This window comes from Sesamum indicum, linkage group LG9 (genome assembly GCF_000512975.1).
Source record: "Sesamum indicum cultivar Zhongzhi No. 13 linkage group LG9, S_indicum_v1.0, whole genome shotgun sequence".
NCBI lineage: Eukaryota > Viridiplantae > Streptophyta > Magnoliopsida > Lamiales > Pedaliaceae > Sesamum > Sesamum indicum.
The window spans coordinates 3,797,399-3,820,544 of NC_026153.1; the positions used below are offsets into that span (position 1 = coordinate 3,797,399).

Sequence of the window (23,146 nt, forward strand, 5' to 3'; positions counted from 1 at the left end):
ATACTCTCTCACATCATATTTGCTTTTCATGAAAATGGTCCTTATTGGTTTCCAGAAATTGTACTACTGGAAGGTGGGACGTGGAATTTACTGATGAGCTGATGAAAAGCTCTTATTCATCCATGTTACAAGAATTAGTAAATATTTCACATCTCATTCATTAATGATTCCATCATTGCTTAGCTTAGAGAAAACATAGACACGTAATGATTCATTCACAGGGAGAAAAAGGAAGTTCGCGTTGGGCAGCTCATTGCGGGAGTGATTTATACCTTAGCAGGACTTGCAGATACTTGTAGTATTCTGTGAATCAGTTGCTTCTATGCTAGAAAAGTGTAACTAGCACTTTTTGGCTATTGGACTGTGGTGACGAATTCATTTTTTTGGATAATATTTTATATCTTAGTCTTTTAGATATTTTATAGTTGCGGGTGCTTTCATGTTACATTGGTTGTTCTTTCTCTATTTTCTTCGACTATAAAATGAAAAGAAATATCCATTTAGTTCATCACTCATTGTATAAATGAGCGACCGATGGTGAACATAATTGAGGGTAATAAAATTTGCGTTGAACTTGTTGATGAAGGAGTTACGGTTTGATTGATAGCTTGGTTAAACAAGTTATAACAACATACTCGCAGATAATATTCTAGCTCAATTTGAATATTAATTTGATAGTGTTGGAGAATTTTTATAATCATGTTAAACTGGAAAAATTCAAATAAAAAAAAAAAGAAAAAAGAGAATGGTTTTGATATAGCAAACCTGATATGAAATGAAAGGAGGCATGATGAGAATAGGTGGTAGCAATGATACTAGTGTTGAACTTGTCAATAAAGAATTCCCACCTTCCACATACCTCCCATGTTACTTCACATTAACACAATCCCAAAACCAAAAGCCTTCTTACTTAGTCAACTACTTTCCTTCATCAAGTTATACCTTTGATCTTTGCTCCAACTCTGCACTTTCCACAACACAACACAGGGAGAGAGAGAGAGAGAGATGGGAACACCTCCCAAATACACTTCCTTGTTCCTCACCCTCTTGAGCTTCTTCTTACGTGTCCATTCACAAACATCAGATTCATGCACCACTCCTCTCACCCTCCAAACTCCCCTTCCCTTTGACACAACTTCTCTCCACTGTGTCAGTGTATGGCCTTCTCAAGGCTTCATCCTCAGAGTAAGCAAGCAACTCCCTCTTAATTCCAAATATTCAAACACTTTTCTTCACCTCTTTTTTGATATGTGCTGTGTGTGTTTTTGCAGTATGTGCAGGGTGCCCCAAATGTGTGGAACTTCTTGCTCTCAGCTCCCAACAAAAATGCATACATTGCCATTGGATTCTCACCCAATGGCCACATGGTTGGCTCAAGTGCCTTAGTTGGCTGGGTGGGAGCTGATGCCCTTTCTGTCTTGCAAAAATACTACTTAGGTGGTCAATCACCTAATCTTGTCACACTTGAGTCCCCTGATCAAGGCTTGTCCATAAGGAATTCATCCATCTTTCCCCAATCAAACCAACTCTACATGGCTTTCCAGTTGATCACTGACACCACACCCGTCCCCCGTCTCATATACTCTGTGGGCCCTGCCGGACGACTCCCCTCGGCCCCTGCCTACCAACTCACTCAACACAGCGACCAGATCTCCACTGTCCTCAACTATGCTACAGGTCAGAATTATTTTCTATATTATAAATGATCGCAACATACAAATCAATATTATTTATTAGTTATCGTGGTCCAATAAAACCAATGTGAAAACTTCAAAATTTTAATCATGGTTGATCAACATCTTTATGATTTTTAAATGTGGCTGACGGTTAATAGTCGTTGTATATTCATAGTTAATTGGTATTTGCCATGATTTTTTGTTGTTGATCAGGATAACGAATGATAACAAAAAATCATAGTCGTCCGAGTGTGTTAGTTTTTATTTCGTGTATATGAAGATTTTTCTTATTGATGAGAATGACTTTTAGGTAGCTTAGTTGTGATTTTGATGTCATTGATTCGTGTTTAACATGATTGATTGTGGGAATTGCACTTCACCCCCTCCAGAACTAGGAAAAAATCAGTATGCCCCCTTGAAAATGCTTTTGCAAGAAGACTTTCCACTTGGTCAACTTTTCCACGAATTTTGGTAGCATTTTATACTCTAAAACTATTTTAGCAAATAATTTAATTTGAGTTTTTAATATTACATGCTTAGCAAAGTTTCTGATAATTCCATTACTTGTAAAATCTTGGATTATATATTTTTTCCATAGTAATAATTGTGCATGTGATGTTATTATACACTGGTATCTTAAATATTATCGTATATATGTAAGTATTCACTTAAAGTATATGCTTTACGTGCATTTTTAATTGTTGAAAAAGACATATTAAGACCTTAGTCTAAAGATGAAATTCTTGAAATTTATTGTGAAGTACGTGCATATATATTTATTTTCTTTTGACAACATATAAAAATATTATATCGAAAAAATATTAAATTAATTTTAATTAGCTATCTATTTCAATAGATAATTTTAGCATATAAAATACAGTAAAACTCGTCATAAAGTTAATTAGGGGCGAAACGCTAGGACAAAATAAATATAGGGACCTAAGTGTTTTTCCATGATTTATAAAGGGTTCAGTGCCAAAATTCAATATTTTCAAGGGGGTAAAATGCAATGTCCATTTGAATTATCCATCTTGTCTCAACCACCATAATGGTCATGTTGTTAGTTAGTCATTGTCCCTTTCCACTATATATGGGCCATGTATTTAAGTGTAAAATTTGTACATACATATTATTAAAAAACATATACTATTAGTGTCCTTTGATAATTATGTATAATTTGCGCGTACATTAAATAATTAAATAAAAAAATATTATAAAATCATATATGTAGCACATACATATTTTGATCAAAGTCTACTAATATATTTTACAAGTACGTGGGCGGTACAACGTATTGATTGACCAAGAATGATTCAATTATGGGGCCCATATTAGCTATTTTTCAAAGTATTGGGTGCAGAGTGCAATTATTTTATATAGCCAACTAATGGACCTAAAGTATAAAATTAACAAAAAATTGACTTGAATTGCAAAGTTTGATAACTTTTAGAGAAGTGATATTGTAATAAAATACAATCAATTCACAAAAATATATTTAAATTAATTTTTAAGTGTTTTGGTGGAGTATTTATTAATATATTATTTTACGTGCAGGCCTTATTTCCTAATGATTCCATGTTATGCCATCATTCCTTAATAAAATAATACAAAGGACAACTTCCCATCATTATTTGATTTAGAAAAATTCATTTTTTTTTTCATGTATATTAAGGTTTTAGTCAACTTTAGGTTACAAGTTGGGAATAATAATAAACTTAAAATAGTATATCATTTAGCCTCATATATATATATATATATATATATATTAATAATAATAAAAAATAGAACGTTAAAAATTAATTTGTTTTGTCAATTCCATTTTGCAGAAATATTAGTTTTGATCTGTAAAACATATTAAAAGATTAATTTACGTCAATTTTATTTTCAATTTATTCGCGATAAAAAAGTTAAAGTTGTGCTCGGTCATATTTTTATTTTTTATTTTCAATCTATGCGTAGAGATATGTTTTTATTTATTTTTTAGTCCAACTTGCATATTACTCCTTCATTTTCAAAAGTCAGCTAAAAACCCCCATATGTGTTAAAAATTGGCAAAAAAAGATCCTCTATTTGCTAAAACTTGCGCAAAATCCCCCTTCCATTAGAAGTTAATGGAAGGTGAAGTGGATTCGCAGGTGGTGCGAGTGGGCATGATTTCCTTGCAGATTTTGATAATTTTTTGCTGTAAATTGACAAAATACCCTTATATTGTGTTTAAAATTATCATAATCAAGAAATTGAGGGGGTATTTTTGCCTATTTCTAAAAGAAGGGGGATCTTTAACTTACTTTTAAAACTACATGGGATAGTGTGCAATTAACCTTTTTTAAATAATATATTTTTGCATTTATTGAAACTGCGTTGGAATTTAATTGATAATGCTACATTTTTTTCCTTATTGGTATTTATGTAGGTCAATATACTGTTATTTTATTAATTAACAAAATACAAACGCAATTCACATTTGTAAGAAATTAAAAAATAAAAAAAAATAGTTATTTACTAATTATTCTAGTGTAAAAAAAAATACACAACAGGTCAATTTCAGACAGATAATAGTAAGCCAGAGGCAAGTCTTAGGAGAAGCCATGGGGTGTTGAGCATGTTAGGTTGGGCCATTTTGATGCCGATTGGCGCGATGGTGGCTCGCTACATGAGGCAATGGGATCCCATTTGGTTCTATTCCCACGTCGCCCTTCAGTCGTTTGCATTCGTTATGGGCTTGTCGGGGGTTATATGCGGTCTTGTCCTGGAAAATCGCCTCAATGCTTCTGTCGACAAGCACAAAAGCCTAGGCATTGTCATCCTCGTACTTGGCTGCCTCCAGGTCAGTTTGTTTCATCTTAAGTAGTATTTGGTGGATCTTAAAATGACGGAAAAAACACGTACACATATCTCTATCTTTCTCTCTCTATATAAAAGCAAAAGAGAGGGAATAAATGTTGTGAAAATGGGCAGGTGATTGCGTTGTTGGGTCGTCCAGACAAGGCATCGAAGGTGAGAAAGTATTGGAATTGGTATCATTTCGGGGTGGGGAGGGCTCTCATCTTCCTGGCTGTGGTGAATGTATTCTACGGGATCCATTTGGGAGGCGGCGGGTCGAGTTGGAATGCGGGTTTTGCTGTTGCTCTTGCTGTCCTGTTTGTCATCTCTCTCATTTTAGAGCTCCGGATGTGCTTGAGGAAATGATCTCTTTTTTTTAATTACTTGGAGTGCTTAAATTTTCCTTTGTTATATTATTACTATCATTATTGTATTTTATTTAGATGATCATTGAATATTTTGTAATTATTTTCGTCTTTGTATTTGTCGACTTTTTTTATTTTTTTCCGAGTATTATATTGTTAAAAGACGTTTATTATGAACAATTTATGTAATAAATAGGAGAGTAAACTGTCGCACACTTGTACCTCTACAAACGGCATGCCGTCGAATCGTGAGAAAATGGAAATGTTGTTGTAGGTTTTAGCTATGTTGGATTTATTAGAATCGAAAAAAACAAGTGAAATTTTCGGACGCTCTAACTCAAGATCATCGATTGGTTAAAGTACGTTGGAGTTTTTTCATTAAATATTACAAACTAAATCTAAACCTTATTTATTTCTTCGAGGAGATCTGAAGCTTTAGCTGAGTAGAAATACGCTTGAATAGTAATTTTGATTTCTTGTCATTGCATCCCATCTCAATGAGAAAAAATGAAATTAGATGAATTTGGTCGAGATGAGATTTCTTTTAAGACATTTTGCCTTGTTCGCAATTGATATAAAAATTGTATTGATTAGTAATCTACAACTATCCTATTCACAATCTGTAGTTTGCAAAATATATCGTGGTCTCGAGGTAGCCACTATAGCTAAATCCATCAGCAAATCTTTGGGTTGAGTTATAACGAGCTTTCGTAAATTTTGAAAAATTATCAATACTTTCTGATATTTGATAAAATTATATAGTTCTTGAACGAGAATAAATTGCAAAACTAACTTCAGTCTTAAAGTAAATGATTGAATTGGCATAATGAATAATTAGGAAAAGGGATAATTTGGATGAAATTTAATTTCAAACATGAGAATTGGGAAAAGGTTTATACAATTTAATAATCAGGTTTGCACTCGAATGTAGGTTTAGACTGCTCAATTACATATCCAAACGGAGCTTTAAATAAAACAAAAAAATACGGAATACCTATTTCCCTTATGTCAAACGTTGCCAGGCTTAGAGTTTAGAGCCCAACCCAATAGAAGCCATGAGGCCCAGTAGTAGGCCCAATCCAGAAACCATTAAGGGCCGTAAACCCTCAATTCGATTGCGCGGCCGTCAATTTTAGCCCATTGCTGCCCTAGGGTTTTAGTCTATTTGAGCGTCTTCCGCAGCATTCCTCACTTCCACCCATTCGATCACTTTGTCCAACTCCCTCAGCGGAGCCGCATAGAAGATCGAGCAATGGTGAGATTTCAGATCCCATGTAGTTAGCCAGTTCTCATTCGTTGTAGGTATATGTCCGTATGTATGTGTAGTGTGTTATCGCATATGGAGAAGAGAATGTGTTTTTTTCTGTCCAGCGTTGTTCAATTTATGCAATTGTTGTTCATTCTTGCATTCGACGTTATGTTGATTAGCGTGTGTTGGTGGGTTTGGCTTTTATCTACGGTTATGGATTTACTTTGACTCGTAGCTTTAAGGGATTGTTTACTTCTGTTATATTCAGTATTGATGCTTGATAGTAATGTTTCATGGAATTTGTTACTAGAGTGTTGATAATTTTTTATTTGTTTTCTCGCTAGTTTTATTATTTAACATGCTCGGGTTATAGACTATTACACCATGGTTTTTGAAGTTCTGAATGTCAATTTAATGGCTGCCTGTTAGCTTTTCTTGTAAAGGGTTTTTAAGTTGGTGTAAAGTTTTAAGGATTTGTTGTGCCCTTTGGCTCTGTTATGCTTTATGCTCACATATTGTATTAGAGTTGACGGACTGTTGATGGAGGATGATTTTATGAGTTCTCTCTCTTGCATAGTTTTTTTTAGTATTTGCTAACACTGTAAAATGTTACTTATAGGCGTTTGTCAAAGCCCAGAAGACAAAAGCTTACTTCAAGCGGTTTCAAGTTAAATTCAAGAGAAGGAGACGTAAGTGGCTGTTGATTATCTTTGCTTTCATATTTTAGTTGTAACCCTTGATGACTTTATAATTTCCAATTCAGAGGGGAAGACTGACTATCGGGCAAGGATTCGCCTGATCAATCAAGACAAGAACAAGTACAACACTCCAAAATATCGGTTTGTTGTGCGATTTGTATCCTGACTGCCAATCTTTGTTTCATCTTTTTGTTTTTGTGAGTTTATCTATGTATTTTAAGTTGAAGCTCGCCCAATTCAGTTTACCATTTAATGTTGGGTGCACTAATCTGCTGCTGAATTCTTATTTTGCACTCCTGGCTCTTTCTTGTTAATATTTTTTTCATATTAATTATGTGAATCAGTTTGTGATTTTATGCTGTGAACAAGTTGATTCGAAAGCTTAGATTGAGATTGTTATTAACTTTTAATATTCCTGAAGTCAAAATTAGTTGTGGTTCACTTTGTTGTGATTATTTTAGTATTATTATTCTCTTGTCATTGTGAGCGAATATAGTTTGTGGTGTGCTGGATGCCTTAACATAATTTTCAGACCAACAAAGATATAATTGCCCAAGTTTCATCTGCAAGCATTGCTGGTGACCATGTCCTTGCTGCTGCTTATTCTCATGAGCTGCCTCGTTATGGCCTTGAAGTTGGTCTCACCAATTATGCTGCTGGTATTGTTGTTATCTAAATAAGTTTTTCAAAAGATTCCACTCCAAACAATATGAAAAATTCACACATGGCCTTGTGTAATAGCTTACTGCACTGGACTTCTTTTGGCTCGTCGAGTTCTGAGAAAGCTGGATATGGATAAAGAGTATGAAGGAAATGTCGAGGTAACCAGTTTCTTGTTTCCTCCATGTATATCTATTTGTTTTCATGTTTGTCTGCAGGTGTACTTGTGCCCATTTAGTTTGTTGCAGTTGTGAGACCATATCATTGTTTGGGTGCTTGAATGTCCGATTATGTGCATGTTGCTGTTTGAATGTGCTGGGTTAAGATCATGATCAGGACTAATTGAAGTTCTTTTTAGGCTACTGGAGAGGATTTCTCTGTTGAACCAGCTGAAAGCAGGAGGCCTTTCCGGGCACTCCTGGATGTTGGCCTTGTGAAAACCACAACCGGGAACCGTGTTTTTGGTGCGCTTAAGGTACATTCTGGCTTGATTAGGAATTTAAGTATTTGGCAGTCTGTAACTGCTTCAAGTGGTACTTGGTTGGGATTTTGCATGGTGTTGTTATTGCAATGAAGATCCTCTGTATGGTTCTATCTAATTGTTAAGTTGAAGTCAATTGTTCAAAACGAGTCCATTCTTCAAATTTTTATTGTTTCTTAAATAAAGTTTCTGAGAAGAGGGGTTTGGTATACAGATTATCTAGCATCATATCATGCAGTAAGTATTCGTTCATGATGCAGGGAGCTCTGGATGGTGGGCTCGATATCCCTCACAGTGACAAGAGGTTTGCTGGGTTTAGCAAGGACAACAAGCAACTTGATGCTGAAGTGCATCGGAAATACATCTATGGTGGCCACGTGTCTGCTTACATGAATGTAAGTCCTAGTTTCTATTCTTTGTTTGTCATGTTTAGAGTAAACTTTGCCAATTTTTATTGGTTTTGACCCATAACAGTGGCATAAGATTCTCTGAATTCCCAAATTAATTATGTCTGTTGAGAGTGCAGACTTTGATGGAAGATGAACCTGAAAAATATCAGTCTCACTTTAGCGAGTACATCAAAAAGAGTATTGAGCCAGATAACATTGAGGCTATGTACAAGAAGGTCCATGCAGCCATTCGTGCTGATCCCACAGAAAAGAAATCTGAGAAGCAGCCACCAAAGGAGCACAAGAGGTAACATATTCTTGTTCATAGGACCACACTGTAAATGACCTAATTCTCTAGATAGTGTGTTGGGACTAGTTTTCCAACTGAGTTCAGCCTGCTGCTCATTATATTGTAATGAAAAATTGTGCAGGAGAAAATGAACCAAATTCAAGTATTCTGTTTGATATATTCTTGAAAAGTTGCTAGCCAGCATGAAGTTATTGATTTATTTGATCTTTCAATTAACTTGCAATTTGCTCTTACAGATACAACCTTAAGAAGCTTACGTATGAGGAGAGGAAGGCCAAGCTGATTGAAAGGTTAAATGCTCTGAATGCTGCTGCTGGAAATGATGACGAGGACGAGGATGATGACGAGTGAACATCATTACATTAGGAGTTTAAATTTCTGTCAAATTTTGGTTTTGTTCTGTTCTAATGATGCCTTTGTTGGCATTTTAGGAAGACGGCGGTTTTGTTTTATTTTGTTCTCTGGTCACAATAGATTGTGGAGTTCATGATTTCCGTTTGAATTAAACTTTAAATTATCTGCCCCCCATATTTTCAATTTTTGAAGAATGAATTTCATCTGTAGCAGTGTTTTTTACATTTTGTTTCGGGGTATTACGGGTTTTAGCTAATGAGTTTCTGAACTAAGGTTGTCTTATCTATGGTGCGGAACTTCTTTTTTGGTTCTGTCAACAAGGGATGATATCCCTTGGAAAGGTATAAAGAAAATTCAGTGCCTCACTAAAAACACGTTGGACATTATCCTACTCATGTTTGGCTTATGAATTCATTGTGCACCTGTTTTATGCGATTAATTTTGGTATCAGCTAGTGTTATCTGAGCTTTACATTTTTGTTTCATAGCTGTGCTGTGGAATCACAGAGAGTTTTGCAGTTCTGCGAGTTTGGATTTACCTACATTTACAGTGACTTTTCTTGTTGTTTGATGTAAATAAGGTATACTCTCTTGTTTAAAAGATCATATGTGCTTAAAAACACTTGGATGGAAGAATTTGAATTTGGAAAAATGATTTTAAATGATTCTAATTATCAAATATATATCAAAACGAAAGTTTAATGATATACAATTTACTAACATACGATTATCTAACCAAATTCCAAGGGAGATTGGTGATCTGAAATTTCTAAATTAATCTATCAATGAAGTGATGAAGCAACTAAATTCAAACGAAGTATTTTTGCAAATGTTGTTCTAAAGTATTTCAAGGTGCGTTTCTTATGTTATGAATATGAAATTATATAACAAAAATAGAAGTACTGTATGGAAACAATATGTATATTTGTGTGTATTTATAAGAATATGGATACAATTTAAGGAGGAATATGTTAGTATTTGATATAAGCTAACGTGATTTGTAAATTATGATATTATTGGAAGAAAAAAAAAATTATATTTTTTGAAAGAAAATAAGATAAAATTAAATTAACTATTTATTGAATTGGGTTTTATATCCTAGTAAACTTATAAAGTAACTTTTGATTCAAACTTGATACGCATTTAAATTGATTGTCATTTTGTTTATATGGTTAGAAATATGAAGGGTCTAGCTTGGATGGGGTGGTCATCCTTGTGTACAGTGTCTTTCTTAGTTCTTAGTAGAACTCATCATTGCAATACAAGTTAATGATACATTTGGTTGAATAACACCTACCCCCACATCAACATGTAAATGATGTGCAAAGTTGAAGGAGGTTTTAGGAAGATGTTAGTTTATAAGTATGATTGTGCTCTACCTCAACCCAAGCAAACCTCTTAAATCTTGTAAAAAAGTGAGATGGGACCTTGGCAAAAAGTGATTTGCTTGCAAGAGCCCAAACTTGTCAAAGGGCATCACTCCCACAAACTCCAATTGATTGCTTCACATGTCCACCAATTGTTGTGGCTCCCTCCCTCCCTCTTCTCATGATCTCAATGCTACTGCTCCTTTTTACACCTCTTTTATCTTTCTCTTTCTATTTCTATAGAGAGGGAGAGAGAGAATCTTGCAATAGGTCCATGTTTCTTATTTTCACCCAAAGGAAGAAATGACATAGTTCTTGGATATTTAGGGGGGGGGTACAAAAGGGACCTCTTGGATCCACTTTTGGTGTAAAAGGATGCTCTAATTCCCAAGCAAATGCCCTTTTTGTCCAATGCTTTTTTGACTGCAATACAGCTCTAAATCACAAAGGGTATTTTGGGTTTTGACTCTCATTACATATTGCTAATGCCCCTTTTCACACTCGCTTTCCTTCCTTAATTTATACCTAGTAAACTCAAGTTCATTACTAATGTAATATACTTTTATTACATCCTTATTCCCCCCACGAGGACAAAATCACACCTAGGAGACTTCCCCACACCACTCTTAATATATATATATATATAATTAATTTAAATACAAGATATACTAACCCAGAAAGAAAAAAAGTAGTATTATACAATTTAGACCACCAAAATTTCACTAATGGGTCATCATCAACAAACATTTGGCCCGAACCCAACGTATCCACTTGACCAATCGAAAGAGATTTGGATGCCTTCTTGTTGAATGTTTCCTATTATAGAAAGACCCGATGGAGATGGGGCGAACGCAAAGCAGAATGTGCCCCTCTCATCCACCGGAATTAGAAAGTTCCGAGCCGGAAGGGTCAGGATCGGCCCGCCCGACAAGAAGAACGATACGGTTGGTACCCGAACTGTTACGAACCCATTTAAGTCGTAACACGTATCGAATATTGAAACTCCGGGTGCACGAGGGAGGTTGGCGGTCTCCGCCATGAACGTGTCGCGGAATGCAACGTATGCGGCCGTCGGCAGCCGCGTTACCGCCGTGCCCGTATCCATCACCACCCCTCCCTCGCCGTATTCGGTTAGTCGGAAAGTGTCTTCAGATATAGGCACCCGTGTTCCTCCGACTCCTAGACCCGATAACCCGATATAGTAAAAACTCTGGGCCCGTGGGTTTCGGAGCAGCGGGACCCATGCTGCGCCAACCGGCAGTACGGAGCGCCCGAATTCCAACGACCCGAATGAGCCCGTGCCCCGGCTCTCTAAACAGTAACTGAATGCCTCACCCGCTTGCCCGCCCAACTGCCCCACGAGCGACATGGACCCTCCTCCGAGACCCAACAACCCGGCCGCCCCAATGAACATGCCCCGATTCATATGCCCGCATCCAATAGCGACGTTTTGGACCACCGTGTGCCCGATTGTGAGTGTTTCCAAGGCCAAGGTCCCTTTGGTGTACGACCCGTCTCCATACGAGACCTCGTACTTGCACCGACCCGCATGACAACCCGAATTCTCGACCCGTTCGCAGACAGAGGAGCTGCATGAAACTCCGGAGAAGGAGGCGGATTCAGCCGGGTCGAACACCGGGTCGGACTGGTGGTAACACTGGCTACAGGGTTGGCATTGTACCCACACAATATCACTACCCGAATCAATCACCATGTACTGGCTTCGGGCCGGGCTGCCCACCCCAATCCTCACGAAGTACTCACCACTGCCCTGGTCCATACCCGAAACCACCTCCGCCCCAAAATCCGCCACCTCGTAGGCGGCCGCGGAGCAAGCCGGCGACCCTCCGGGCATCCCTTTTCATTCGGGCCTCGAAGCGGCGGCGATGATCATTGTGCCACGAAAACGCAAGTTTATCTCTGTGGACTAAATGAAGCTTAACAGTGGAGTTACTGGTGAGGGGCTTCTGGATAACCTCATTATCATCGGTGTATTGGGTTGTGGTGGCGGAAGCGGGGGGGCGGAGGTGGGTTGCGGCGGCGATGGAGTCTTTGACGTTGAGGTGCTCGAAGGCGGGAAATGGGATTGCATGGCCGGCGGAGGTGGTGGTTACAGTGAAGGAAAAAGCGAGTTGGGAGGGCGAAAGGAGTAGGAGAAAGGCGAATATAAACATTATTGGGGCGGAGTGGGAAGGAAGAAATGGAGTATATGGTGAGTTGAACTTTTTGAGAGGGAAGGGATGTGGGTATGGGGGGATTTATGTGGTTTGGGTTTTGGGATGTGAAGAGGGGAAAAGGCGGGGTGGGGTGGGGGGAGATAAAGAGAGAAATAATTGAGTGGAGTGATGGGGTTTGCTTTGCTTCCCTTTTTTCAGCTATGGACTTTGAGTTGAGGTGAAAAACAGTTGTAAATATGGGGCGAGTGAATTGATGTGAGCTGAGAAGGAAATGGTGGTGGAGTTGTCTTTTGAGCACAGCACACTGTATTTGTTTGTCTTTTCCTCGGTTTTCATCAAACCATTCTTCATACCCTCTATTCTACCCTTGTATTCACCATCTTTTCCTTCCACACATATCATATTTACATCACACAAATTAATAATAAAGTAAATATAATATATTATTATATAATTAATTATTTTTTTAACTGTATATTAATTACACAATAAATATATTATACTTGCTATATAATTGATTTAAGTTCGTAGCTTCTACTCTAGTAGTGAAAATAAAAGAAATTATGAAAATTGGTGTTGCCAGAAAAATAAAATGGGTGTGATGTTTGAAAAACAACTCAGTATTTATAAAAATAGGTAAAAAAAAATTACTTAATATTTTGTTTTTTTAAATCAATTTAATTCAAGTAATTCAGAAACAGTAAGTTAAAAGTACTATTTATTTCAACAGTAAGTTAATAAATACTTATTTTAAGTGATTACAAATAGTCGAAACTATGGACCATATCTCTAATCTGTTTATATTATAAATTGATATTACATCTCATTTTCAATTTCATAAAAATAAATTATGGTGTTAATAATATAAATTTAAAGAGGGGCACAGTTGATTTAGAGGGAGAATGATGAGAAATACATATAATTGAAATAAATATCCATTTTATAGCTTAAAAACAAAAATGTTGATAAGCAACATTAATAATTGACTCATAAAGAATTGGAAAATAATATTTTTTAAATAAAAATAAAAATAAAAGAAAGATAGAGTTGCTGGCTCTATAAGTCCAACAAGATTAGCATATTGATAATTAAAAAGCTTCACTAATTAATTAATTGATCCAACACAATTCTTTTGTCACTTCTTCTTTTATTTTTTATTTTTTTTCTTTTTTGTTCTTTTTAGTAGCATTTTCTCATTACCACAAGTGCCTATTATACTTTTCTTGGAAATTATGGGGGAAAATAATATTCTCCCCTTGGGATTTTGTGTAATTATACGTAAACTTTTTGTAATTTGAGAAATTACATCTAGCACTTCTAAATTTTACTTTCATTTAACAAATAAGTTATTTCGTTAGTCAAAGTTCACCGAATTCACTGATATTAATAAAAAAAAAAATCTATATAGTAACCCTTGAATGACTTATTATTGACTTATACAGATCAAATAAATTTTTTTATGACCAAATTACCATCATATGTCTTCATGCGTTAATGCATGTGATGAGGTATATCTTCACTGTTATTAGGGTAGTTTAGTCCCAGAAAAATTGTTTGACCTACAATAAGTCAGTAATTAGTTAATGAGGGTAAACATCAATTCTCATCAAGTTTTTTTGTTAATATCAACAAATTAGTGAATTGTGACTAACGAAGGGACTTATTTATTAGATGGAAGTAAACTTCAAGGGTATTAGGTGTAATTCCCAAACCATAGAGGGTCTAAGTGTGATTATATCAAACCTCAGGGGAGGGAATTATAATCATCCCTAATTCATTATAAAATAATTGATTTTGGAGTGATTGTTTTTAAAATGTGATTATAACGTTCAGACTCATGATTGATTACGCGATTGCAGTTTGTAGCTCAATTCCAAAATTGACCTCATTTTTTTAATATTAATAAAGGAATTTAGAATTTATTTAATGGGCAAATAGGTAACTAGATAAAAATTAATTTTGGTGGGATTAAAAGTTACAAATTAAACTGTAGTTCTCGATAAAATATAAGTTCGATGGAATTTAATCTCAAAAGTAATTATTGAAAAAGGGGTCAAACAATTAAAAAAATTGTGTGTGTTTTTTTTTTTACAAATAATTACAATTTTTTATAACATAAAAATAAATAAACCCTAAAAAATTAGGTTTAATCTACTCAATAGTTTGCATAAAAGTAGAGTAAAAGCAACGGCATCTGCTAACAGCTGATTTCCCATTAGCAAACAAAACGAGCATTAGCCGCAAGCTGTTGGCAGACATTCTTTTTACTTACAAACACTACACATATTTTTTGTTTTTGTTTTTGTGTCTGAAAGAAAATCAAAAGTTAGCAACAGGGATGTGTGTTTTTTTATAGTGTTGTGGACATGTGTCGTAATAATCCCAAAATGCAATTGTGACGGCTTTTAAATTTAGGAACGACGCTAAGCCGTTATAATATAATTGTTGTAATATAGCCGCTGAAAGGTATTCTCATGAAATTTGCGATTGTTCTTGGAACCATATTTCTAGTTGTTAACTTTAGGAGCGATACTAAGCCATTATAATATAGTCGTTGTAATTGTCTCAAAATATTTATATTTGATGGATTTTCTGACCCACTCCCATCAGAATTTTTGATTCAAATCATCTAAAATTTTCAACGTTGTAACATCCATTAAAAACTACGTCCCAAATATTTAACCAAAAAAAAAATTCTAATTGACTTTCTGAATAGTGGAAACTGCATCTTTTTTCAATCCGTTTTTCCGATGACTTTTTAGGATTTTTTTATTTAAATTTGTAAGTTTTAAATTTAAAAAAAAATAAAAAGGTACAGTAAGGTCAAAGTTGACAATTCAATACCTCCATCCAATGATTACATAATTTCATCAAACATGAGGGGGATATTTGTAATTTTTCAAACAACAAGAGGGTTTTCATAATTATGCCAAATCTAAGAGGTTGTTGTAATTTACTTTAACTTTTAGCACAACAACATGCGCTCGATCTGATAATAGTAGTGTATGAATGAAATTTTATTAGCATTATATTTAACTTTTGAGTATATATTGTGGCTATTTTGACACTTATGATAAAGTGTGAATGAGAAAAAGTAATTATAAAGGGGTCAACCATATTTTCTTATATATAGGAATTATGATGATTAAGGGTAATCATATGTGAGAAGACACCATCATATATATGTACTATTATCTCAATTAACTTTAGGTTAAAAAAAAAAAAACTACTTTTTGCTATTTAATAGTCTTAAAATAAATTCCATTCTGCAAGATTTTGTAAACCTAAAAAAGTCATATTAGCCGTACATATGATACAGTTGCTAGGAGTGTAGTTGAGAAAATTAAATATGTCATACTTAGTCATACCCTCCCCTCAACAGTTAGTACATATGTTCTTTACCGACTTTGGAGGATCCCTTGATTTGACGGAGACTCGATTGCTTGAACCGTGTTGTTGTATTTCTCTTTTTGTCTATTTATGCAATTTACCTTTACCGAAAAAAATTATTTTATTTATTAGTGAAATGAAATAAGAAAATTAAATAACTGATCGAAACTATTAAAAGGTTTTGAATTTAAATATGTACCAATGTAATATCAAATATTTATACAAACTTTACGAATTTATCATTTTATATGGACAAATATTGTTACGCAACAATAATACCGTTTATTTAATTATAATATATATTTTAATAAGATTTTATTTATAAAATATATGTACGCACAGACATTATTTCCTATTATCACAATTTATTACTAAAAATTATTTAGATGATAGTTTGATTGAGATTGAGTATGAGTTCGATATTACTAAAACTAATCAAATATCTAATGCGAGATATATATATATATATATTATATAATTTATGTATGATTTGAAGGAAAATAAAGTACATACAATTATAGTATGGCGGATAGAAATTTCATGTAATTTCAAATTGAGAACAGAACGTCGTCGTCCGTGACGAATTTATTTGTCGGGAAATGAGACATGAAAATGCATGACAGCTGATATGGAGGGGACCTGTCCTCACATTTCCTGCCCTAATTTTGCCCCTCCCCAATTATTTTCATTTTTTAATGCTATTTTCAGTTTAATTAGTTCAGACCAAATCAACAGTCATTATTATGTCCTATATCTTGCATGGATCAATTCGGATTTAATTTTTTATTTTAAATTTTATTTTGTCCGAATAATTCAATTTTTGCTCTGCTTTGCGATGAGGAAAAATTATTTATAATTAAAAAAAAAAGAAAAAAGAAAAAAGAGAGGGTTTGTGATTGGAGGGGAGTGATGATGAGTGTGGTCACACACACACACACTTAATAATTGAACTCTGTGCAAATTGTTTCTCCAAAGGTTGTACCATTTGGACCAGAATACTAGGAGAATACAAGCAACAAATTTCTCATTCCACCTTGATTTAATCGATCTATAAATTTTAATAGGCTTCTTTAAAATATATCATAATTATATATTATTTAAAAATTATACATATTTTTTTAAAATTAATAATTATTTAACAGATACCTCTTACAATGAGAATATTTGTTATATCTATCTTGGAATGAATGTGAGGACTGTATTGGAAAATTATTACTCAAACCAAATCTAATCGAATCAATTCTATCATGCCACAAGTAAATGTGATTCGTCATTTTTCGTGAACTGTACATCAATTACATAATAAGTATAGTATTTTTGTTGTACAGTTGATTTCGTTATAATCAAATTCGATTTGGATTAAAATTTGATATATAGCGGCAGATGCCAACATTATTTTCATCCGTTTGAATATAACTCAATAAAGAAGGACAGAAATCACGAAACCCCCTTGGAAGAATGAAGTATAAATAGGGATTCACAGTTTGTCAAACAAGTAATTTCATCCGTTTGACCATAACCGAAGAATTCATGATTCAAAAAAGAGATAGATGACAATGAAGTTTATAATTTTATTTATTTATTTGTGTTTTTTTTTTTTACAAAACTCGGAGATAATTTTTTTAATTAATTATACTAAATCTTTTTTTTAAAATATAAAATTATACTTTCTTTTGAAAAAATAAAAAATTACACTTGTACCCCTCCAAAAAAAATTATTTACACATGACCCCATTTTATTAAGGTTTACATGAAAAATACTGACATTAGCAAAAAATTATACAGTTTTTTCTTTGCTAATATCAATATTTTTCGTTCAAATAAAAATAAAAAAAAAAGATTAAGTGTAAGATGTGAATTTTCAAAAAGAATATAAGTATAATTTCTTATTTTTAAATGGCTTGAATGCTGCCGTATAGATAATTAAGTTGCTCTCCAAATTGGCCCCCATGACTTGAATTGAAAAAAGGCGATGCGTTTTTAAGCTTTTTGGAGTTGGGGATATGATGATTCTTTATGTTGTGTTAAAAGCGTGTTCTCCTCATATCATGCAATGATATCAACAAAAGCAGCCACCCCCCACCCATTGTTTCTTCCGCATGCACGACTTTGATGCGACGTCAAAATTCCCCATTCACTGCGTGTCTGTGCAATGGTAGAGTTATTTTATCATACCTCACAAACACGACAATCTGACACTCAAGTATTTCACCAAACCTCACTGATAATGTGTAGTTTCTCACCTTATGTAGGTGTATTTTAAGACCACAGAGCGTTGACTTGTATTGATGGAATTACAGTAATCAAGTTGGATAATATTCGAACGAATTTTCACAAAAAAATACATTTTACAATTACGGGTATTTTTATACGTAACGTGGGTTTCATCAGAATATCTGTTATGATTATTCTAAATCTGAATAAATATTTTAATTAATATATGTAAATATATTCATTTAATTTTATGATATTTATTTAATTATGAGTTTGGTAGGCCAAAAAGTTTAGTTAGTGCGATCAAAATTAATACAACCAACCAAACTTAGGAAGAAACAAGATTTCCAGCTGCCCTTCAATGGAAATACCCTCCTTTTATTTTTATTTATGTATTTATTTTGCTTTCAAGACTTTTTTTTTTTTTTTCTATCATAAAGTTTTTGGGCAAGACATGCTACATAAATTTAATTTTGGGATGATGCCACCATTTTCTATTCTACCTAATTTATGTTGTTTGCACTCCATATATCCTTTTCTCTTTGTTTTATTTTTTTAATCTATTATTATTACATTATAAATTTTAATTATAATAATTAATATATCAAGTAGTAATATCAAATATTCAAGAACTACTATTAAAATAAAATAAAATAAAGCGTGAAATATGTTATTCTGCGATTTTTCTCGATATAATAGAGTTTAATTGACCTCAACTCTTGATAATTATTATGGGTTCGAGCAAATTTCAAGAATCGTATATCATTTATGATTAAATGAAGTGCCCATGAGCACTTGGAACACTTAATTTATGGATGATTAAATAATATTTTCGACTCAATTATTTCGCCTGATCATATCTTTGGAAGCATGGAAAAGCCCATTTGATCTTCGTCTACTTACAAAATCGATAGTTAAAAACTCGTCTATTAACTTATAATTTAGAAAGAAAAATGATTAAGTGAATGTAGTTAAATAATTAAGCATAACTTTTCATCTCGGGAAGGTTCGTTTGAACGAAAAGATCTCGCAAAATCTCCCTTTTAACACCATAATGGCGGCTTATCTCACTAATTTTGGTGTTATCTCACTAAAATATTACTGTCTTTTCGAATGCAGATAAATAATATAGGGTTAGGGTTAGGGTTAACCTAACATCATAGACTATAGTACAACTTTAAATTTTGAAGTTTATCTTATGGTGCAATTAATGTATGTGTGTGTTTGTATGTTTGTGTGTGTGTGTGTGTGTGTGTGTTTTTGAAAAGAAAATGACTTGTGAAAAATTTGAAGTACTACAAGTGTTGCAAAAAGAGTTGGAAAAGTTTTCCCCAAAAAGCTACTTAAGGATTAAATAAAATATTGATGATCATATCATATTAAAGAAATAAAAAGTGATAATATTAATTAATCAATTAATTAGTTAATATTCCTAACATGTTTCCATTAATTCATACTGATTAGTGGGCCTGACACATTCGATGCATATGCAATAAAAGAGCAGAAAATTGATCAGATACGATAAATAAAAGTTTTATGATATATATCGTATTGTGATTTTCCTTTAAAATAAAATAAATAAATATGATAGTTATCATGAATTCGATGCCATATATTTCTACTGAAATTTATGGAGAAAAAAAGTACATATAACAGAGAGGAAAAAGAACAAAAAAAAAGAAAAGCATCCCATTATCATTTATTTTTTCAAATACGGTTAATTCAGTCCATACACATAATGCATACAGAAATAGTTACTCTACAGCACCATCCACCCTTAACAATATAGTACAGATATTGCCTGTTGGGGCAATATGCTGATAGGGTCGTCAATAGTCCGAGTCGAAGCGACACATCATTGTTCAAATTATTTGAATTATTATCGAACTTAACAGCATACAACGATGGAAAAAATGGTGTGGATATTTACAAATAAATAAATAAAGCAACATAATATGTTATTAATTAATGAAAAAAAAAAGTTGAGAAGAATATTGATAGATAGGACAAGATGAACCAAATTGGATTGGGTTAGGAAAATGTATATATATATAGTTTGAGTGGAAATATTGTCACCAATTTGACAAAAATATAAATAAATAAATAAGGGGGATTTTGAGTTGGAGTTGCACCATTTCCCAATAATTGTGCCATTATTACCACCTAAAAGTTGCTTTCCTTTAAAATAATTACATTATTAATATAATACTTAATAGTGCTACTTCCACGAGTGACGATTTTTATATTGCATGCCCCAAACCTTGCATGTATTGTCCTTGAAATTGCAATTAAGTTGTTTTTTCTTTTTTGAATTAACTGATTATAACTATATTATAAATTTTAATTATTAAAAATTAATATATTAATATTAAATATTAAATATTTATAACTAATCAATAATGACTAAAAAACAACTAGTATTAAAGTTGATTAACGCACATGCTTTAGTAAAATTTGATCCCATAGTCATGGAGTCTCAATTTCGCTTTCAACGTCGGATCTTATTGCGTGAAATGATTAAGGAAGTCGTTGACATTTAAAAATATTTAGTAATTATTTATTTAGATTTTTTTGAATCTCGAATACGGTTTTGGTACGAAAATTAAAATAAAAAGGCGAACAAGTTTTCAGCTAGCAGCTCAACTCATCTTACACCTTTTAACGAACATTCTTTCTGTCTAGAATTTGAATTGATTTGTTGAGAAGGTTTAAAATATCAAACACAATGTATTTCACGTATTGAAAATTGATCGTGACTCGTACGTAAAAATTAAATATATATATATTCATATTAATTCTTTTAATTTCAATGTAAAAAATTCAAAATTATGGGAAGCAAATTATTGGCAATAAAGTGAAAATGATGTATTGATTTAATCCGACTAATTAATTGCGGGATTAATTAGCATATAAATTTAAATAAAAAGAAAATGGAGAGAATTAATGAGTCAGCTTCAATAATTTTGGTATGAAAGATTTGAAAACGAAGTGTGTAATGAAAGTTAATGCAATTGGCAGACAGGATACTCCATTCGTTTCAATTTTATTTTCTTTAATATTTGGCTTAGGAAATGGAATGAGTTATCTTCTAGATTAAATTTCTTTTTATTAAAAAAAATTATCTTTGCTACATCACCAAATATATAATTAATAATTATAATAATCAATTACGTATTAAAACTTATAACTTAAAATTATTTTATATTTTAATTGAAACTCATCGAGAAATGCTCGTTTGAGTTTGATTTTATCAAATTTAACAAACCAAACTTAAAATATTCAGACGTTCAATAAGCTTACAAGTAGAGTTGGAGGTCGATTCGATTAGGGTGAAAATAAATCTGAAAGTGTCGAACTAGTCGAGCTTGGATAGTACATTTGATTCAAATAATGATGGTTTGAACTCTATTAAATCAATAAACAAATAGAACTCAAATACAATTAATTCTTCAAATTGGATATGTTAGACTCAATTCAATTTATTTACAACTCTGTTTTTTATTAGTTTTCGCATGTCATCTTCAATTGGAAAAGAGTTATAAAGCAGTTGGATTTTCTCAGTAGATGCACCTTATTATGTTGTTCCTTACATTAAAATATCAAAGGTTTTAAGTATATCAATAAATTTAAATTTAAATTCATGTTTCAACAAAATTAATAATAATAAACATCTACAGAAATAAGTTAATACTTAGATCAGTCGAACTCAAATTAATTGGAATTTGTAATCGTAAGACCTTAATCTTATCATTTTAGGTGGCCGTTGGATTGGATTAAGAGGGCAATAATTTAAGTTATTGTAATTAATTATAATGTTGTTGCATTCAGATTCAGGTGGTTAATCAACAATAGTGGTTGATGACTCTAATCACTAATCACACAATTAACGTAATCTGTCCATAATTATTATATGGATTATTGTGATTTTGGTGTTCTACTTTTTTACTAATTCCACTCCACTTTTATTTGTACTTAACAAAATCATAATCTTGCCCTCATTACATATACTTTCCTTTTTTTAGTGTACTTAAATTTGTAGTCACTGACATAATTTTAAAGTCGCGAGTTTAAATTCCATCAATATATGAATTATTATTAAAATAATGTAAATTAAAGTCTAAATTTTTAAACTCAGACCCATCAAATTTTTCGATATAAATATTTGAGCTTGAGCGTTGAAATTTTCAAAAACTCAACTCAAATTGGACCGGTTATAGCTTCTAATTTCCTTTCACCTTCATCAGCATTGTTTCAACTGATCCAAACGTCATATTTGATATGATACAAATGGAACTGAAACAAAAGCAGCGATGGATATGTTGCGAGTTCAAATACACAGTGCCCTGTTTCCATTGTTCATACAACATGAAACGTCGTCACTCCTCCGTAGAATACATTTTAAAGACTGTACAAAAGAGAGTAAGGGGGTTGGTGGTGGCAACCGTACAAGGACTTTTAGACATGCTTCTCTTTCTGGTTTACAGTTGCTGGAGACTATGAATGGTATTATTACCAGAAAAATCACATTTCACTAAAAGCTTACAACATGAAGCATTTTCATTTATGACCAATACATATGAACGCACTGGCATGATTAGCTGATAAGCATAACAAGCAAACTAGGGTCTGTTGTCGGACAGCACCATTCAAATGGAAGAATGTACTGTAGCTTGTGAAACTTCAGCGTCATTCTTCCCAACGTCTGCAATCAGAATTAAGGTTCAGATCATGCACATATATAGTAGTATCAAACAGAATTGCAATCTATATCTTATATTCACACAATCTCAAGTAAATTGAAAGCAAATATGGAGTTGGTAAAATACTTTGTGAGATGAGATGGACAAACAAACTAACAGCATTTTGTTTCTAAGGTCATTGCAGGCCAAGGCCTGTCAGTCAAGATGAAAGACGATGAATGGAAAGCAGGGGCGAGGGGTTGGGGCTGTATTTGTGAACATTGTTGACTTATCATTGTCATAATTAATCGTGAA

General features: G+C 33.1%; 4 protein-coding genes across 4 annotated transcripts in view; 2 read left to right on the forward strand and 2 right to left on the reverse strand.

Moving 5' to 3' along the window:
- Window positions 792-5,101, forward strand: LOC105170496 (cytochrome b561 and DOMON domain-containing protein At3g07570). The gene is made up of 4 exons (XM_011091275.2): window positions 792-1,185; window positions 1,272-1,677; window positions 4,214-4,503; window positions 4,635-5,101. Exons 1-4 carry the CDS (start codon window positions 1,006-1,008, stop codon window positions 4,863-4,865), a joined length of 1,107 nt encoding a protein of 368 aa, XP_011089577.1. The 5' UTR covers window positions 792-1,005; the 3' UTR covers window positions 4,866-5,101.
- LOC105170497 (60S ribosomal protein L5-like) lies at window positions 5,966-9,211 on the forward strand. The gene is made up of 9 exons (XM_011091276.2): window positions 5,966-6,119; window positions 6,733-6,802; window positions 6,877-6,968; window positions 7,344-7,470; window positions 7,553-7,632; window positions 7,830-7,946; window positions 8,213-8,347; window positions 8,479-8,648; window positions 8,888-9,211. Exons 1-9 carry the CDS (start codon window positions 6,117-6,119, stop codon window positions 9,000-9,002), a joined length of 909 nt encoding a protein of 302 aa, XP_011089578.1. The 5' UTR covers window positions 5,966-6,116; the 3' UTR covers window positions 9,003-9,211.
- Window positions 10,756-12,719, reverse strand: LOC105170498 (protein ASPARTIC PROTEASE IN GUARD CELL 2). Its single transcript, XM_011091277.2, is given in 2 exon segments — window positions 10,756-12,197; window positions 12,199-12,719. Coding segments are annotated over 2 exon segments (1,437 nt in total). The 5' UTR covers window positions 12,546-12,719; the 3' UTR covers window positions 10,756-11,107.
- The window catches only part of LOC105170499 (ribonuclease 2), a 6,268-nt gene continuing 5,553 nt past the window's right edge, over window positions 22,432-23,146 (reverse strand). Inside the window, exon 9 of the mRNA XM_011091278.2 lies at window positions 22,432-22,854. Coding sequence (XP_011089580.1) covers window positions 22,799-22,854 — 56 coding nt within the window. The 3' untranslated portion in view covers window positions 22,432-22,798. The remainder of the gene's footprint in view (window positions 22,855-23,146) is intronic.

Excerpts from the sequence above, each read along its gene's own strand:
- LOC105170497 (XM_011091276.2), top strand. Across the intron at positions 7,633-7,829 it reads AGTATGAAGGAAATGTCGAG|GCTACTGGAGAGGATTTCTC; the intron begins GTAACCAGTTTC and ends AGTTCTTTTTAG. Across the intron at positions 7,947-8,212 it reads GTGTTTTTGGTGCGCTTAAG|GGAGCTCTGGATGGTGGGCT; the intron begins GTACATTCTGGC and ends TTCATGATGCAG.
- LOC105170496 (XM_011091275.2), top strand. The coding sequence starts at position 1,006 with ATGGGAACACCTCCCAAATACACTTCCTTGTTCCTCACCCTCTTGAGC. Across the intron at positions 1,186-1,271 it reads CTCAAGGCTTCATCCTCAGA|TATGTGCAGGGTGCCCCAAA; the intron begins GTAAGCAAGCAA and ends GTGTTTTTGCAG. Across the intron at positions 4,504-4,634 it reads TCGTACTTGGCTGCCTCCAG|GTGATTGCGTTGTTGGGTCG; the intron begins GTCAGTTTGTTT and ends GAAAATGGGCAG.